We start from the raw sequence: 18,814 nt of genomic DNA on the forward strand, positions 1-18,814 counted from the left end.
ATAATTCAATGTTAGGGCGGCTAATAATTATAACGATAATAATAATAATAATACTAATAATAATAAGAAGAACGACCACTTTTTATTTATCAAGATTTTTTTCTTGAAAGTCGAGGTCCAAGGGGGAGTGCCGCGATATGGTTTTGAGTCAAAGCTTTTTGTAACCATCTTATCTTTTCACAAAGATGTCCGACTGCTTAATGATAGATATTTCTTGTCGGCTCCTTCATTACCTCAAAAGGCTTTAAGGTTGAAATTTCCACTCTAGCTACTCAGAAAAAAGAAGAAGAAGGAAAAAACCAAAAATAGGAGGAAGGAGAGAGAGAGAAAAAAAAAAAAGAAATATTAAAAATGCGTGGCTTTTGATTTGCAATTGGTGAAAAGAGAAGCCTTCAATGCTTAGAAGGTCAAATTTTGTTAACTTTTGACCTCAAGGGTTCACCGACGATGGTCGATGATTTTACCGATATCTATTTACTAAATCAAATAAGTCTAAACACGACATCATTAGAATTGTTATTGGGATTATCCAATTCTTGATTCATTCATGTAATATAATTTGATTAAATTCCAAACATTTTATGTGTCTATTAAGTGAAATGCTAATCTCTTGTATCTCAAGAGTATCTATTCATTCACTACCAATATGCAATTGGACGCATATGCATTGATTCAATTTACTCAACTTTGTAAATTAATGTAATTGACACAACATATGAAGATCTACAATTTATACTTGAATGTATCCATATTTAAATAAGAAATGGAAATTATACATTCTTATGAATAGGAATCATCACATGTACTCAAAATCAAGATTTCTCTATCGTAAATCACAATTCTCATGAGAAAATTTATAGCTTACAATATTGCCTAGAAAATTTATAATTTTGCCAAGTCTTATGATTCGATTCGATTCTCCATTCATAGGTCGGAAACTTAGCATTTCGATTCACGATATGTATCTCGATTTAACAACCACGATCATTAGCATCAAAGTAATAGACTTGGATTAAGGTTATCCACATCGCCAATCTCGACCTTCCTAGACACCCCCCCCCAAAAAAAAAAAAAAAACAAGAAGAAGTGATAAGTGTTGACAATCCCGAGTTATGATCATTTTTTTAGGGTATTCCCGAGAAACCCTATAAAGATAAGAGAGAATCTTACTAACTCTCACTAGAAGTAAAGCATATTTTGAGGAAAATGACTCTCTTCCACTTCCCCAAGTGTAGTTGCCCACTCCAAGCATGAGGGCTTATTCTCAACAACCGAAAAAGGCATAAGACAACAAGCCTGTCTTCACTTCTATTCTCATAGGACGAGCGTACATTAGAAAATGGGGTGTCGCGAATCATTCCCGAGCCACATACGAGGCCATGCGTGCAAAGTCCCCACTAATTGCTGTAAGCCAAAACAGAGAGAGCGAACCAAACGGCAAAGGCGAGCAGAGGGGGACAAGAAGACAAGTCAATCATGGCTCTTTTCGATGGTGTGGTGTGCGCGTGTGCGTTCCCTTGGGTTGGCTGCTTGGTGCTCCAACATCACACACAGAATCTCTGCGTATGATGGATTTGGTGGATGCTGCGGAAAGGGCTTTTGTGTGTTGGGGAAAGATATGGGGGGCACGTCTTGGCGTACACGTGCCTATTGTTTATCCGCTCTCGGCTCGAAGGTGATCCCGTCAATGATGTCCAACGAGTGATGGGTCTTTCGCCGAAGAGTGGGGATTGAAGAGGGGCATGATTCGAATAATGAGGGAGACAAAGTTAACTAGGTGTGGTTGTAGTCCGTTCACGGAGTTTTGATCTCGATATTTGACATCGACGAGCTCGAACTCGGGTCAATTTTGGAGAAAAGACGATGCGCAGTGAAGTCGGGGGCCAGTTGTATTGGTATGTCAAGTGGGAATTTGCTCGTGGAAAAAGGCGGAGAAAGGAAGTTGCGAGTCGATTTCGCGGAGCACAGTGGGGCTTTAGGAGATGTACATCACGGCACCCAGATCGTTTTCAGAGACTTTTCAACACAGCATGTGGGGTGGATGGTGGATGCCACTACTGTTGAGAACGATTATATGCATTTTCCATAAGTCTCATTTGACATACTTGGTCAGATCACTATCACTGAAATCTAGACGTCTAATGATGAAGCAGTACCTCAAGATTCACTAAATTCCCCACCGAAAGAAAGGGTTTTCTTAACGAGTCATTGATGGCTCCTCTAAGAGTCCTTGCCCTGACACGAAAACATGACCTCCAGCAATCAATCTGGGGGAATCGAAGTACTTTCTAAGCACGCATGATTCACAACAAATGATGCTTCGGCATCATTCTTGTCGACACCGCATGATGAGCTAGCGAAGACCAGTTGTCATTGCTCATCGCGTGATGAGAGAAAGATTTTCTAAAACACGTCTAATCCGGCCGAATTTCAAATGTTCTAACGTACGTCTCGCATGGATTCGGGGATTCACTTTCCATGAGCTGATTTGCCGCCAGGAAAAGGGCTCATGTAAATCATGCGTCCGCGTGCTCACGTCTGCGCGCACAACTTCTCGGGGCACCGTGGACTAGCTAAGACTAAAATGATTGAGATTCCAATCCATGGCAGCCGTTGAAGCTTGAAAAGGACAGGAAAAATGAAAGAGAAGAAGAACCGATGACGCTGCATTTTGACAATTGCTTCACGGGTTTTGCATGATTCGAGCTATTAAAATTAATTACTCGTCATCGAGCATTGATGCCTGAACAGTTTAGTACAGGGTTCATGTTGACATATCTGTATTTTAAAATGAAATGGTCATGTTCTGCATCAGCAAGAACCACTATATTGCAAGCACCACGTCCTAATAAGACGGTTTGGGAGTTTATTTGAGTACATCACAACTGAGAACAGGAAGAGGCTTATCACTAGTCATGACCATTTGTCAATATTAGCCTTCAGAAGAAAGCATCGATTTACTTTCTAATCCCTCCTGAGCAAAGGAGCCAATAACATCCTACCTTATCACTAAAAAAAATGTGCTTTACAAAACACTACCATACATATTGACCACTCAAAACACTCACAAACAATTATATCTAAATTGGACATTCACAAGCGCTCCCATTTCTTGTGGCAATTCGCAGCCTCGAGAAATTCACCAAGCTTCATCAAGCATTTGCCACAAAGAAATGCTCGAGTACGAATATATTCGGTCACACCTTAATTGGAACTACTTCCCCACACCGCTAATTGGTTGAGTCATGTGTCTTGGGCCTTAAGCGAACTGGAATCTTCAAAAATCTCTGTTGGAAATGCTGGTAGTTGAGAATGGATGGTACCCACAAGAAACTGCGTCAGCTATCCTTGATGACACCAGAATCATGACCTCGATAACAACAACATTCTGAGAATTTAGCCCAAAACTCCGAGGGAAAAACATGGCACTCACAAGGAAAACCTGAAAGAAAAAACATGCTCTGAAATGGGAAGATATAATGACAGAAACTAATATACGTCAGCGTTCAGGCACCCACGATGCGTAGTGGAGAGCACGTGGTGACAAATACAAGAGAAATTAGTGTAAAACAGCAAATCAGCTCACCTGTCAAAGAAGGATGTACTCCTAGCAACCATTTGGCAAGCTGAGCATGGAGATTAATGCTCATATAGCCTGGTAAAAGATAAGCCACCGCAATTATAGGATGTGGATAAAAACTGAAGGTAAAAAATGAAGGCAGCAATCAGAGCTCTCAGATATACCTTAGATTATGCCATTTCACCACTCAGCCTCGCCATTGAACATCAGTATGTTGCAGCAAGCACAATACAGTGAACACTTGATCCCTAAATTCACAAAAAAGAGAGGTAAATGAGCAGGAAAATTAATAAAAATGCCCTGGTATATCTCCCTTCACCTTAAAAAGTTTGTTTTTGGTAGGGCTGTCACCCAATATAACATGATTTTATTTCATACATACACATAAATTGCAGAAGGCTTGTTTTTCAACAAGTTTTTCTTTTTAAATTCAAGTGCATATCCAGGCTAATTTGTGTAGATCAAACATTACATGGGCAATATTAAAAAAAAAATAAAAAACAATGGCATGTAGCACCATAAATCAGCTTAATTCAATGGGAAAATAATTCAAAAAGTAAGAGCACATTCCAAACTCCAAGTACTTGGATTAGCACAAGAAGCCAGACAGGCTGCCACTGGTAGTGTATGAGCATTGCAATCAAAGCCCCCATGACCATAATAAAGAAAAGGGTGCCCAAAAGAAACACTCAAATTGCAAGACCAATTAAGCATGAAAGCAGTGCCGAGAGTGGAGGGAACAATGAACAAACAAAGATAGGCAAATGGTCTGCCGTTAAAACATCACGGACACGCAGACAGCCTACCCCTATCGAACTGGTTCTAACTCAAAAGCACAAGCAGCGGAAAGAGATTTTGTATGATCATCATGTGGCAGATTATTCCAAACTCCAAGCCATCGTGTGCACAGCAGGAAACCTGACAAACTCCCGGTGTTCATCTAAGCATTTCTATGAAACCCAAGAGGCAATGTAGCGACGCCAGAGGGCGAAAAGAAAAACTAGATGCTATCACAAATAATAGGACAACCCTCTGTTACATCATCAGAAAATTTGACCATCCAATCTTATGTTGCAATGGGGGGGCAAGAACCATTTCAACAAGAACCCAAGTTGGATGGTAACGACAGTTATCGTCATCCTCAGACACGAGATTGATACTAATTAAAATAAAACCAACTCGCTGTAAAGATGACATTTGGCGGGATAAGATATTCAAACATCAATCCCAGCATCGCAATCAAGAACCACGCGAGCCTAAAAATCGCAGCTTTTCCTTCTTTTTCCCATCAAGAACATGGGAATGGAAACCCTACGGACTGAAACATCCAGTCCGAACGCGAACCCATCAAGCACGGACCCTGAATCAATCGAAACTCGACAAAAATCATTCGAAGAGGAGTCAAGGACGAACCTTTTCGCGATTTCCTCACCGACCCGAAACGCCATTCGCGATTCCGGTCTGGCCGGGGGAGAGGAGCGAGGTTCTTCCGAATTCGAGCATCGCGCCAGCGGTTCATTCATACAGCAAGCTGGAAACCCTAATGGCGGGTTCTAGAGCTGAGAGGGATCCGTTTTTGGAAAAGATCCGACCTGGAATAAGGCCCAATTAAAAACGGGCCGACCCGGTCTGCTCTTCTTGGAATTTGTCAGCCCAACAATTGGTCCGGGCCGGGTGCTAAAACGGTTCAATCCCACGTAATCTCAACTAAAATTGTCATTTGGATTTTCGAATGAGTTCCTTTAGAGCCCTAATCGAACCGACTAAACAAGTTTTGGAGATGAGCAAAGTCCACATATACTTTCCTTAATTTCGTGACCTATTTCGATTCCTATTTCAATAAAATATCATTATTTCATCTTTGAAAACAAGTGACAAAGATGTGTTGATCAGTGTCAAACGCATATTAAACGTAACGCATCCTGTCATATCGAAATTTTCTTTCTTTAATTAGTGTCTTTGTTTTGTCGTGTAAAAGCAGCTCTCTTGACAATATACCAAAAGCAATATGTTGGCGCCTCTGTTTTCTTGCCCACCATAGTTTGTCTTCAAAGGATAATTTGTTGAACTTCTTGTGCCGGTGCTTTGAAAAGATGCCGTATGATCTTAAGACTCGAACCTCGAATTTCAAACATAGTATAACGTGGATCTGAATGCTAAGAACATTCCAATAGAGACGCCAATAAATTCATTTGGCGAACCTCAAAAGATTTAGTGTACATCATCCGATCGTTATTTGTAGATCAGTATGAAAAGGGAGACCAACGTTACATGATGCGAAAATTGATGGCTCCTGGCTCCAATGGCCACGGTCAGCAGTTCAGGAGATCAAAATTACAACATTCATTCCGAGCTGTGGACGCGAAAAATTGGCCACTCACCACCTAGGTAACAAGAGGCAGCTGCTTTGCTTCTTTCTTATTCTTTCCACCAGCTAAAGATTGTGATGCACTTTAAAATGGACTAAAAATCCGAATGATACAGACAGACTAAGCTCGAGTGAGTAATAGGAGTGCGGCAGAGAGGGCATTCAGGCTTTTCGTTGCACCATTCCATAATGCAATTCCTGTACATCGAGAATGGCGATTTAAAGTAAGAGAGGAACACGTGCAAGCACAAAGGAAAATGGAAGTTTGGGTTCATTGCAGAGGAAGTACCAGCAGAATACATGACCACAAGGTGTCGCCGTTGGGTGTTGGCGATGGCTCAGGCACAATGTACATTTACTCGTGCCAGTCATTCCTTGAGGCTGCATGAGAAAAAAATGGTGTAAGAGACGAGCACCGATTTCACTGGCCATCAACTATGCACTGGATGTAGGTCATGACACAAATCTGAACAGGAAATTAGCTAACATGCTTATGTTTTCTACGGTCTCTTGTTTTGGAATATATCATGGGATTTCAAGCTAATCAAGAAGACCAAATCAAGGTTTTCATCGACCAGTAAGGACTATTTCACTGGCACCGTCAAATACAACCAAGCCTCCAGTCATGGAGTTCTACATCCTACAGATTAAGGTGTAGTAAGAAACTAGTATGATATGCTGTTGTTAGAAACCAAAGATTCTAGTGATGTGTATATGCATCCAAGTATCTTTCTGTGGATTCATTGCTAAGATGAGAAGGGGGGAGGTAGGAACTGGACCCAAGATGCCTTCCATGATGCAATAAATTGAACTAAAAGTTTTTGAAATATCAATTACCTCTGAAGTTGAAGAATCTGTTAGCCAACTTCCTTTGTTATGATCCAGCGATATCACATTGCCCTCCTCATTTAGTACAGGCAAGCCTCTCCCTACATCCAAGAGATGGACAGAGTACTGATTTGATTCCAGAAAGAATGATGCTATGTCAAGTAGGATTGCTACTTTGTCATGAAAACTTAAAGAATTGAAAGTGAGGTTTGCCTTATGCTTCAAGAACTAGAAAGCATTCTGATCAGTCATCTAGCAATAAATTGAACAAGAATGCGTATAATGTGAAGTATCTTGGGAGAGCTAATATACCTGATGAAGTTTGGTGTGTGCCTAATGATGTCTGATGAACTGAACTCGCAATGGATGACAAATTGCTGCGCCTTAGTCCTTCAGCAGCAAGGATGCAAAGCTGTATCAAGAGAAATATGCCCAATATTTGGTATCTGCAAGAAAATGAATTTTACCAGCTTTAATATTTGAGTCGAGAACACCTGTAACATTTGAAGACATAATCCTTAAACTGGAAGAATATGAAATTTGGCTAGACTGATTAGACAAGTGCTATATCCTCCTGAAAAACAAAAGCATTCACAAGCAGTCAGATTCTAAAGTGCTTAATATCACTAAACCATTGCGTCCCTGAAATCTAACTCTTAACCAGGATACACCTTTTTTATGATGCCTAATTTAACAGGATGAAATGAACAACCTCTAATATTCTGAATTAAAAAGGACGGAGGGGGGAAGGAGGTCTGTCTGTATTTTATGATGGAATTAAAATGAGGAACATATTGCCAACAGATTGTCATTCTTCCTCATCCTCCACAGCAAAAGCATAAAGCTAGATTGAGCCAACTGCCAAAATTGATACAACCAATGCTTATGTCAAAGAGGTGAATGGATTAACCCCACAAGCGTCAAGCATGCAGCAAAGGGCACAATCCACATTGATGTTCCACAAACCAAGGTGATGAACCCATATAGCACATCAGTGATGCCTTTGGGCATAACAAGAGCCCTCAGATTTGAACAAAACCCTACCTAGGCCTTTGGTTGGATGGATTACCAATGAACACATATTTGATGCCCGCTGCTCGTTTTGATATATGATAATAGAAGCCTATAGATAGAACATGAAGCAAAAGTTAGACAAGAAACCATATCAGACACAAAAGAGGGACCTCAGCAGAATTCACCTTCAAAGTAGAAGAACATGAGGTTAGTTCGAATGACCAGCTGCAAAATCTCTCGAGCTACAGGAAGCACCTGAATGTAATCAAAGGGAAGCACACAATACCAATTCGAAATATAGTAAGCCCACAGTTCCAGATCCATTGAGGAAAAAGTGATACAGTCATCTAAAGCAGTCCACAATACTTTCAGTCACAAAATTACACCTTTTAGTACAATTTCTGTAAATGACTGCACAAGAAGAAAAATACACCAACACAACTTCTATATAATGAACATAATGGTACGAACGCAGATCATTCCAAAACAATTCTCATAAGCTTTAACAAAAATCAAAATAAAAATTAAGACTCGAATTACCGCAGGCCACCTCTGAACAGCATCCAGCCACAATGCATTTAATCTTCTCTTCCACCTCGCGAATATAGATCCATTTCCTCGTGACACAGACGAAGATGGATTACCAGTAGCTAAAGAAGTTTGACCTTGATTATTCTCAAAAGCAGTATTCTCATACAGTTCACTAGATGGTGTCTCAGCCAGCATGATCCCACGTGAGGCAACTCTAGAACTGTGAATGAAATACCTCTTTAAGTACACAATTTGCCAAACAGTTTTCATAGTTCCTAATAAAGATTTAAGCATCGACAAAGCTATCAACAGGCGAAAAGCAGTAAATTGACCTTATTCTTTCCGTGAGGTAAGGAAATGCAGTCTGATATATGATAAAAAGGGCGCGCCTCGCCGGTGTTGGAGGAAGCCCGTGAGGCCCAGCAACCTAAAACCAAAAAGAATCGATCTTGAGAGTCTCATATCATCCATATATCAAACTGAAGCCCCAACCGTTGCGACATTTCTATCAATGCTAAAGCTAAGCTTCCAGGCTAAGCAAGCAATCAAATTTCAACTACAACAGCATAAGGCCGACACGAGCAATGCTAACGTTAAAGCCATTACACGAACCTGAGTGATGTCGCAATACTCTTCCCCCAACGTCTGCTGCCCCGAACCAGTCGTCAGCACATAGTACAGCATTTGCCCGAGAAGCTGCGTCTGCACGACATACCCACATGCGTTAATCATCAGCGTTCGAACGCTGCAGTCGAATTCCACCAATACCAAACGAGAAATTGAGAAATGGATTGAGCTGAAAAGACCTCGCTTTGATACGCCACGGCGACTCTGGTGCCTGAACACGAATCGGAATCGACTTCGATCAGCAAAACGGAGAAGCGCGACACTGCTCACGCCCTAAAAATCGGAGGGGGCCGAAGGAGAGAGAGAGAGAAAGAAGGTACCGAAGAGGTGGCGGATGGCGTCGCGGCAGGCGTCGTAGAGAAAGGAGGCGTACTGGTCGTCCTTCTCGGCGGCCCTCATTATCTCCGGCTGAGCCGCCGGCGCGAACCGCCGCGGCGACTCCGCCCCGCCGCCGCTGGTGGAGGCGCCCGGGTCGCCCGACCGGGACGACGACTGACCCGTCATCCTCCGGAGCCCCATCTCTCTCTCTCTCTCTTTTCTCTGCTCTGCTTTGCTCTGTGCCTTCGTGCGTCCGGCGAACGAGGAAGGTTCGGATAGGGACGAGCAACAAAACGGCGCCGTCAGACCACTGCAAAAACCCCAAAAACAGAAATTAAAAATTAAAAAATGGAATTCGCCGTTGCCGGGGATCGAACCCGGGTCACCCGCGTGACAGGCGGGAATACTTACCACTATACTACAACGACCTTGTTGTTTTGTTTTAATTTCAATTCATATAACTCAAAGTTACCGGATAAGTGCCTCCACAATCCTAGTGCTCGTAAACAAAGTGTAATTTAATCTTAAAATTTTTAAAATGTACAATTAAAATCTTAAATTATCATGAAATTGGTTAAAACTCAAAAAGTTAATTAAATTTAAACTTTCAAATTTGTCAAACCAAGTCATTTCGTTAACATCATATTTCAAAAATTTTATGATTCAAATTGCACTTTTGTAACAAATATTAAGATTTTATTGTACTTTTTTTAGAGTTTTGGGATTTAATCGTACTTTCATGAAAAATTTAATAATTTAATTATACATTTTTAAAAGTTTCAAAACTTCAATTGTAATTTTATGATAAATTTTAGATTTATAGTGTATTTATCCTAAAATTAAAGGTTGGTTCTCTTTCTGCTTGCACTACATGTGCGGATAACGTTCTTCTGGTTAGGGCCGTCGCTTATCTCCCTCCCTCTCTCTCTCTCTCTCCTTTCTCTAGCTGAAATTTTAGCAACGCCGAAGTGGAAACATTCCGTATCGGCGCGGTGAGCGAAAATGGCTATGTCCGCCGCTTCCACCGTATCCATCCCGTGCCGACCTTCTCCATCCCCACCGCCATGTTCCTCGTTCCCGCTCAACACCGCCCTCGCGTTCCCTACCAAACCCAGGAGATCAATCCTCATCGCGTGCTCCTCCGGCGACAACCCGGCCGAGACCAACGCGGCGACGGCGACGACGGCGGCAGAGAGCGACGACGCCTCGGAGAGCTCCATCGAAGCTCCCGACTTGGCCCCGTCTCTGATCTCCGCTCTCAACGTGGAGCGAGCCCTCCGCGGCATCGGTAAGGACTTCCAATCTTCAGCCCGCAAAGCCTCGTTCTTTACGGGGGTGCTGTTTCAGTCGTGTCCTGCTTAGAGTTTTGTTCCGGGAAGAGCGTCAAAGAGCGCGGACTTGATTGGTTTTGGTTTTAGAATGCAGCCATCACGGACGCGGATCATTACGGTCGCCTCGGGCTCCCGAGAAAATGCCCCTACGAGCAGGTGGCCGGGGCGTACAGGAAGAAGGTTGAAGAAGCGAAGAGCGAGGGGCTGGAAGAGGAGGAGCTCAACGAGAAGCTGGAACAGCTGAAGGTGAGCGACGAGAGGGTTTCGAGCTCGAGGTCTTGTGCGAGAAAGCTTGGAATGGTCGACGATTCTGACGTTGTGGGCATGCGATTTTTGGGGACAGGAGTCGTACAGGATACTGTCGTCGGCGGAAGAGAGGAGGCTGTACGATTGGAGCTTGGCCAGGAGCCAGAAGCCGGACAGATACATGTGGCCTTTCGAGGTCGACATCGCTCGGGCCACTCCGGACACTCCTCCTCCGCAGGTACACTCAACTCAAACTTCTCCATCTTTTGCTTAATCTAGATTTTGCGACGCGCGCATTTTGAATTTGCTCGACGCTGAATCGCTCGAACAATCTCGAATGGACCGTCGATGTGCCTGACGAGTTGGTTTGATGAGAGTCGGAGCTTTTGCGGTGCAGGAGCCGGAGGACGAGGGGCCGACGAGACTTGTGGGTTACTTCATACTTGGATGGGTGGTATTGTCCTTCGTATTATCAATTGCTCTCAATCGATAGTTCATCAGATGATGTATCGAGTTTGTGAAACGAATCTCCCAAAGAGAGATCTTGAATTGGATGAAGCATGGTTCTTGAATTAGTTGTAAATCATAGTAATTCTTAATTGGAACCCAATGCTACCAAAGATTGACCAACTAGTGTCTAGATAGATCTGGGTATTAGAAAGACTATCATTCTTTACTCAGATTTTCAATTTCTTCTTGGCATAACTCGAGATGATATGTTTGTAAGAAACTACTATTTGGGTCGGTACAAAATTACCACTATCACTATTGACAATATGATGGTTTACTTAGGTTGAATTATGCCTCACAATTCAACTAGGGACTCCCTTTCAACTTAAATGTCATTATTTTTTCTATTCAAGAAAACTTTACTATTGAGAATCATTTCTAGTTCATTATAACACAACTTCATGAATGTAAGTTTTGGAAGATGAACATACTTCTACGTTCTATAATGTCGTGTCTCTCACTAAAATTACAAGCCTGAGCATTGTGCTTTGGTTGTAAAAGGGCAGGGTAGCACAACAAAATGTTGCAGATTTGACTAAGTTCGATGCTCAATCCAAGGTAAACATTTGTTTTCTGCACAATCCAATGGTCAAGTTGACAAAATAACTCATTTTATCAAGAATTGACTCCGTTCAACTTGTCTTATGATCAAAATCTTGTTCGCACAATTTTGAGAGAATAAATGTACTAATCTATTTCTTTATATGTTTTTCAAGAAGCGACCGTCAATATCAAAACATTGGTGAATCTCGAAATTTTTTCGTCTCACTAAATTTATATATAATTTATTAAAAGTTCCAACCGAATGATACGAAACTCTTGTGCCTGGCCCAACTCGTGCCATCCCTAGGGGCCAAGGCCATTTGGGCAGATTTGATGGGCCGAAAAGCTCGTCGCTTCTCTTATTTTCGAGTCTTGGACGATTAGCTTCTTTACAAAGGTGGTTCATCTCGACCAATCGAGCAATCGTGCGTATCTTTCGGGAGCCATTGAACATGCATGGTCAAGCCGAGTGGCATGGAACCCGGTTTCGCAAATTTCTAAGATTGCGCCTTTTGGATCTGGCCTGTTTGAGCTTTCCTAGTTCTTGGCCCATCTTGGACGTTCGAGAGGGATTCTGCGGACAAGCTTACTTGCACGGTTGCACCTCTATCCTCTCTGTCATTTTCACTTTGCTTGCACATAGGTAACTTCCATTAAGCATAGAGATAGGAGGATGGCCAATCCCTATCGGTAGTAAAAAGGAACTCCAGAAAAAAACAAAGTTGCGTGAAGAGGGAAAGTTTCATTGATTGCTTGGACGATCTTATTGTTCTGTTAAAAAAATGATTTTTTTTTTTTTATCTGTGTTGGTACTTCTTTTAAAGAATAGGTAATTTTTGGTTTTGATTTTTTTTTTCTGTTCACCTGATTTGTCAGTAACTTGTGAATATTTTATCGACACTATTATGAAAATGTTTTGATGCTTTCTCCACAAAAATAGCTAAACATGTGTGCAGCAGTTTACTTACCAACTATTAAAAATATGAAAGTTGATAATTCCATAACGGTATTGGCAAATTACCAACAAGTTACTCAGATAAAAAGTCATTGGTCTCTTCTTCTTCTTCTTCTTCTTTTAATAATAAAAATAAAAATATCAACAGTTTTCTGATACTTATCAACATTTATTAAAGTCTACCAAATCCGCATGTGAAGCATGGAAGTATAGAAGTCTGCTGGTTGATTGAATCTCACTGTCACTTAACCAAAAAATCAAACTAATCATCCATTGCAATGACTTAATAGGTTTTACCTTGCAAGAACGTTAGGTGGGCTTTGCTGGCCGAAAGAAAGAAGTTTAGGTGGCTTTGCCTTTGATTTGCTCCTCAAGATGAATGTTTCCGAGAAGTGTCCACTTCAGTAATACTTTCCCACATGATTAGTGATAAACTTTCAAAATTCGACCATTTTTAACGGGTAGATGTCCTTTTCCTCCCATAATTTCGTTGTTATATGCAGGTACATTGTTCCTACAAGAAATCACAAACATTTTAGATGTGAGAAATGAATGAAACATGATCACGTTTTTGTTGCTAGGCTTGGAGTAGTACAGTGCATTCCCGAGGCTTGTTTATAATTAACTTGGAGAAAAAAAGTGTGAGATTCAGCGAGATCATTATTGAGTTCTAGTTGTATTCAGAATAGCATAACAACTCAAACATCGAGTGAAGGCGAGTCTTGAGCTTTGACACGGGCTGCTCTTGAATCTTACTGAGTGACCATATAACTTGGCTTCGAGCTATGCTCATATCTAGATAATTAATCGAGTCAAGTTCAAATACATTACAAGTCAACTCGAGTTTCAATATCACATTAAATTGATCTTGACATTTAGGAATGACAACCTCAGCAGTTTGTCCCAATGGGTCCTAGTGGGCCCCAGTTTGTTGAGGTCACGTTATGGTATTGATCTTTAACCTCACGGATGAAACCTTATTTGACCAAAATTCAATTATTAACTCGTTGCCAGATGATATATGGATGCGTGGTAGGACACTAGACACTCGATTGAAGGTCCAGGAGCGGTACTTTCTTGTAGATTTACATTTAGCAGTTTGAGCTGTCCTTTTGAAATTTCAAATCTTAAGGGCGAAGTAATAATCCCCATTTAATAGGTTGAAATGAGACTAGTGTGAAATGGAAAAGATGCGGCCTGACTTTAATCATAAGTCGTTGCATTCGAAAGAAAGTATTATTAAATGGCATAAACTGATCGAGATGGATTGGTTTATAGTATTAAAATATTTAAATATCAAGCAACGTATTTTTTTAATAGCTTAAGTTTTTAAAATGGTTGATAATAATTTCACAAAATTTCACATAATATCAGAGTAAGAGGTCTCGAGTTCAAATTTTTCTAGACTCTTCCGGGCTTTAGGTTTAGGGTAAAGTCAAGCCTATGCATGTGGGGGTATCAATTAAATGTTAAACAATGTTTTATCTAACAATTTAAATTTTTAAAACAGTTGACAATTGTTCCACAAAATCTCACATTAGGTCTCAAGTTTTTCCCTCAATTACCATTGGTTGCGCATCGAGATCGAGTTAACATAGATTAACATTTAAATATTAAACAAACAATGCATTTATCTAATAGCTTAAACTTTTAGAATAGTTAACATTAATTTCATAAAATATCATATATAGGTTACAAATATTTCCCTTGAGTACCATTGGTTGTACCATTGGTTGTGCATCGAGATCAAGTTGACATAGATCATGAGCCAATTTATAGTATTTATATTTAGCTCTCTATGTTAAGGGATGCAATTGCTTAATCTGGTGAGGTGATCTTCTGCTTTTTCCATGTAGGGGACAGTCAAGGCACATTAGACATATACTTGGTAATCGGTGCCTGATGACCACCAGGTTTCCTTGATAATGATGATCGAGCCAGCAACGGTGTTGATGTAAAAGAAATCCCATATCTTTATGTGAAAAGTTAAAAAAATAATGGATTGAAGTACGAGTTCATCGACATATCACGTTCAACATGATAATATATGATAGCGCGGAAGGACACGGACGTTCAATGAAAGGTCCTGGAGCAACGTGAATAGTCTTTAGGAATTTCAAAATCTTAAGGTCGAAGTAATAGTCTAAATTCAACAGGTCCGTATGGGACTCGTGAAGTGGAGGAAATGGGACCTTACTTTAATCATAAGTTTTGTCGCATTTCAAAAGAAAGCATTATTATATGGTCTCAAAGGACTTCATTGAGATAGATTGATTCGTAGGCCGTAAATTTTTCCCTCGAGTACCACAGGTTGCGCACCGAGATTGACTTGACATTGATTATGGACTAATTTATAGTGACCATACGCAATTCTCTAAGTTAAGGGATGCAATTGCTTAATCTGGTGAGGTGATTTTCTACTGTATTTTTTTTTTTTTTTTTGGTAAAAGGTGATTTTCTACTGTATTCATGAAGGGGACAATTGAGAAAACAGAAGACATATAGAGGCAAAGTTTGTTGGTGAACGCCTTACCTACTTGGCAATTGGTGCCTGGTGACTTTCTAACTTTCCTTAATATGTTGATTGGGCTAGTAGTGGTGTTGACGCAATTTTTTCCTCCCATGTGACCTCCATTTTTTAGGCATATTCTCCCTCAATTCAAATATGCTTTTGTGTCAGCATATCTCAATTTAAATTTCCACGTCGTTAACCTGCACAACATTGTTGTAGCCCAACGCTCTCCTGCACCATGCATGGTCTCTATTTTTAATTTCCACCGAAACAAGCCTTAATCATAATATTTCTTCCTTGAAATATATAAGAAACAACAAAATAGATTAGAGCCCACCTATCGACCATCGCCTGTGAAGAAACACTTGTTAGGACGTGTAAGATATCTTCACATGGAAAAATCACCTATGAAGAAGTTCAAGTTCAACCCTATCAATACATCAAATTGAATTTATCTTTAATCAAAAGCTTAAACTAACAAATTATAGATTATTTATAATATATTAACTGCTTAATAAGGACCGATTATCCAATATTAGATGCCTAACCAATGAACAAGTGGCAAAAGTCTAGATATAATTGGGAAATCGTGTGGGAAAACTAAAAGTTACTTGTCCCAATGTACATAACGCAAGTAGTACGCTTAAGCAGAAAAGTCCTGTTCGTAGTTGGGGATGAAGAAATATGAGCAAATCTGAAATCCAGATAGGATCATTGAAATTGACACCATGATTTAGCTTCTACGTCTAGAAAAGGAGAAATCATTAAATGTCTTCATTTCCAGTCCACGAAACTTGATCTTAATTTACTTTATTTTTTACCTCAATCTCTCCAACTTTCATATGAAAAAGGTGGATTTTATTAATTAGTGAGCTAAATTTAATTCCAGATACCAAAATTTCTAGGGCATAAACTCCAGAGACACCCAATGGCAAATTTACAAATCAAACTAAAATTAGGAGCCTACCTCAACACATATATGATTCGGGCAAAAAAAAAAGCTGCTCGGTCAGAGGGTTAGCATATAATATGCATGCGATATATTATATGTCGCTTTGATGTGGAAATTGCGAACGATGGGATCTATTTTCAACTATTGCCTTAACTTTCTAGATTGAAATTACTACTGATGGTACGGAACAATTCATAATTGGAGGAACCATTTCAGGTGCGCTGCCTTTCTTCACCGCACATTTGGCACGATCAGAGACGTTTTGGCCCCATTAACAACATCGTACGGTGGAAGGTGAATAATGCAACGGTGTAAAGATGACGACCCTTAAATCATATATTATTGCATAAATATCTTAAGTGGCGCTCCATTTGGATTCTTCTCAATTGACCCGACAGCATTCATGCATCCTCGGACACGTGATCTGATGTGTTCAATCGGACGTTTTTGGTCCGAATCTTGTCAAGGACATGTCAGTCCTAATATCCGAGTCTCAGTGAGGAGATTCCTTAAGACGTGAAATTGAGTAATTTGCAAGACTCATGTTCATTTCATGATCGATCATTTTTTTAATGGTTTTTCAAATATTAGCTATACTCTATATTGGTCAGTTCCATTTTGTCATTTCTCATTAGTTTTTCCTAAAAAAGTAAGTTGTCAAGAATAATTGTTTGTCTTATAAAATTAGTTAAGCTAATAATCTGATTGACAAAATTTGTATCTTGAGACGATCTATGTAATGAAAATGAGTTTATTCATTTTCATACACTCTTTTTATTTGTCCTATGTTCCTATGTTCGGTAAAGATCAACTAAAGACCTAACTACTTGGATGCTCACAAAACACCTTTAAACCCTATAAAATAATTAAGAGGCATTGATTTGGCCTATGCATGTGACGTCAGTCTAGAGTTGTTTGCACGCAGTTGATGAGATTTGAATAGATGACCTTGAATTTTCGAGCTGAAAATCCTCTTACACTCCCACCAATCATGCCAATTCTGAGGGATCAATGCCCGAGTGGGGATTTATTAAGGTACCTAAAAAGGCAGCTCTAATCAAAATTAAATTCTCTATTACATAACATCACGGCCATTCCTCAGGATCAAGCACAAATGGAATAGACTCTAGATCTAACGCGTCCTCTTTTGTACAAACACTGCCCGTCCAACTCTCCAGAAGAATTTCTTCGACGTTAGGTGCAATATTATCAATAGTCTCGAGCATATTCCCCATAAAACGGTCTTGCTCTGCTTGGAAATGATCATCAAGTTCAAAGTCAAAGAGACGAATTTCACTAACACCTTGACGAGGAAAATCTTCACGGCGAGCCTCACCAATTTGTGGATCCTGAATGTCACTCGTTGGTTTAAGCAGGGGACCGAGTTCATATAGTTTCTCCCAGGCTAGCACCGGGGTGCACTGTGTTGGCTTTGCTCGCACGGGCTGCGGTCTGGTGACGGTCGCCGGCGGCGACTGAGAACTCGAGGGCTTGACGATGTTGGAATAGCCATTGTTGGCCGAGATCCTTTTGGCTTTGGACTCAGTTGAAGGTGATTCTCGGGAGGGAAAAGAAGACGGTTGATCCTTAGCTTTCTTCACCAAAGTGGTGTTCCAATAGTTCTTGATTTCATTATCTGTTCGTCCCGGGAGTCTACCTGCGATCAGCGACCATCTACACAAAAAACATTAATAATTCTTTCGGTTAAGTTGAATTATTTAGATAAAGTAAGATCACGATCCCTAAACGGCACCAGAGGGGGAAGAGAGAGAGAGAGAGAGAGAGAGAGAGAGAGAGACCTGTTACCAAGGAGCTTATGGAGTCTGATGATGAGCTCTTCTTCATCATGGGAGATGTTACCCCTTTTGATGTCTGGCCTCAGGTAGTTTAGCCATCTCAGTCTACAACTCTTGCCACATCTCTTGAGACCTGCAATTCTCAACTTTTTGAGACATGGACTGGATATTTTTCTCTTTAGTTGAATGAAATTGAGAGAGAATGAGGAAATGGGTCATGGAAAAAAAAAGAAAGAAAGCAAAGCAAAGAATAAGAATACCAGCTCTCTTGGGAAGATTCCTCCATTGGCCCTCCCCATGAGCTTTGACATAAGCAGTCAGAATTCTATCTTCCAAGGGAGTCCATGCTCCTCTGTTCAGCCCTACCTTTGAGCAACATGGACTCCTTCCCATCTCTCTCTCTCTCTCTCTCCCTCCCTCCCTCCCTCCCTCTCTGCGCGTCTCTGTATGACTTTATAAGGTGAGATGAAGATGACCGTGCGCGTCTCTGTATGACTTTATAAGGTGAGATGCAGATGACCCATCGGGCCTTTACGTAATTGCCCAAAACGAAAGGCAAAAAGATCTGCCGGTGACGTAGGATAATAGTGCACGGCGATGAGGTGGTGCATAATGTCTAACAAGAAACTAGTAGAACATGAGAAAACCCTAATAATGTATGAGTGGTGGGTCGATAATCACGATCATATCGTTTCTCTTGCTT

The 18,814-nt window shown here is 40.7% G+C and overlaps 3 protein-coding genes, 1 long non-coding RNA gene and 1 other non-coding gene across 5 annotated transcripts; 1 reads left to right on the forward strand and 4 right to left on the reverse strand.

The window, feature by feature from the left end:
* Window positions 1–2,807: 2,807 nt before the first annotated feature.
* On the reverse strand, window positions 2,808–3,833 carry LOC104437923. Its single transcript, XR_005549126.1, has 3 exons — window positions 3,745–3,833; window positions 3,587–3,655; window positions 2,808–3,442 (listed from the first exon to the last, which is right to left on the reverse strand). It is a non-coding gene; the product is annotated as an uncharacterized LOC104437923 (long non-coding RNA).
* Window positions 3,834–5,745: 1,912 nt separating this feature from the next.
* On the reverse strand, window positions 5,746–9,513 carry LOC104437924 (peroxisome biogenesis factor 10). The gene is made up of 11 exons (XM_010050971.3): window positions 9,269–9,513; window positions 9,128–9,159; window positions 8,934–9,023; window positions 8,654–8,748; window positions 8,331–8,541; window positions 7,976–8,045; window positions 7,821–7,899; window positions 7,089–7,222; window positions 6,786–6,877; window positions 6,238–6,329; window positions 5,746–6,146 (listed from the first exon to the last, which is right to left on the reverse strand). Exons 1-11 carry the CDS (start codon window positions 9,465–9,467, stop codon window positions 6,044–6,046), a joined length of 1,197 nt encoding a protein of 398 aa, XP_010049273.2. The 5' UTR covers window positions 9,468–9,513; the 3' UTR covers window positions 5,746–6,043.
* A 109-nt stretch (window positions 9,514–9,622) lies between these two features.
* Window positions 9,623–9,694, reverse strand: TRNAD-GUC. Its single transcript has one exon. It is a non-coding gene; the product is annotated as a tRNA-Asp (tRNA).
* Window positions 9,695–10,183: 489 nt separating this feature from the next.
* On the forward strand, window positions 10,184–11,532 carry LOC104437926 (NAD(P)H-quinone oxidoreductase subunit U, chloroplastic). The gene is made up of 4 exons (XM_010050973.3): window positions 10,184–10,554; window positions 10,692–10,843; window positions 10,941–11,081; window positions 11,241–11,532. Exons 1-4 carry the CDS (start codon window positions 10,269–10,271, stop codon window positions 11,334–11,336), a joined length of 675 nt encoding a protein of 224 aa, XP_010049275.2. The 5' UTR covers window positions 10,184–10,268; the 3' UTR covers window positions 11,337–11,532.
* A 5,712-nt stretch (window positions 11,533–17,244) lies between these two features.
* On the reverse strand, window positions 17,245–18,550 carry LOC104437927 (transcription factor MYB123). The gene is made up of 3 exons (XM_010050974.3): window positions 18,372–18,550; window positions 18,115–18,244; window positions 17,245–17,989 (listed from the first exon to the last, which is right to left on the reverse strand). Exons 1-3 carry the CDS (start codon window positions 18,502–18,504, stop codon window positions 17,401–17,403), a joined length of 852 nt encoding a protein of 283 aa, XP_010049276.2. The 5' UTR covers window positions 18,505–18,550; the 3' UTR covers window positions 17,245–17,400.
* Between the last annotated feature and the right edge of the window lie 264 nt (window positions 18,551–18,814).

Source organism: Eucalyptus grandis, chromosome 3 (genome assembly GCF_016545825.1).
Source record: "Eucalyptus grandis isolate ANBG69807.140 chromosome 3, ASM1654582v1, whole genome shotgun sequence".
NCBI classification, from domain to species: Eukaryota; Viridiplantae; Streptophyta; class Magnoliopsida; order Myrtales; family Myrtaceae; genus Eucalyptus; species Eucalyptus grandis.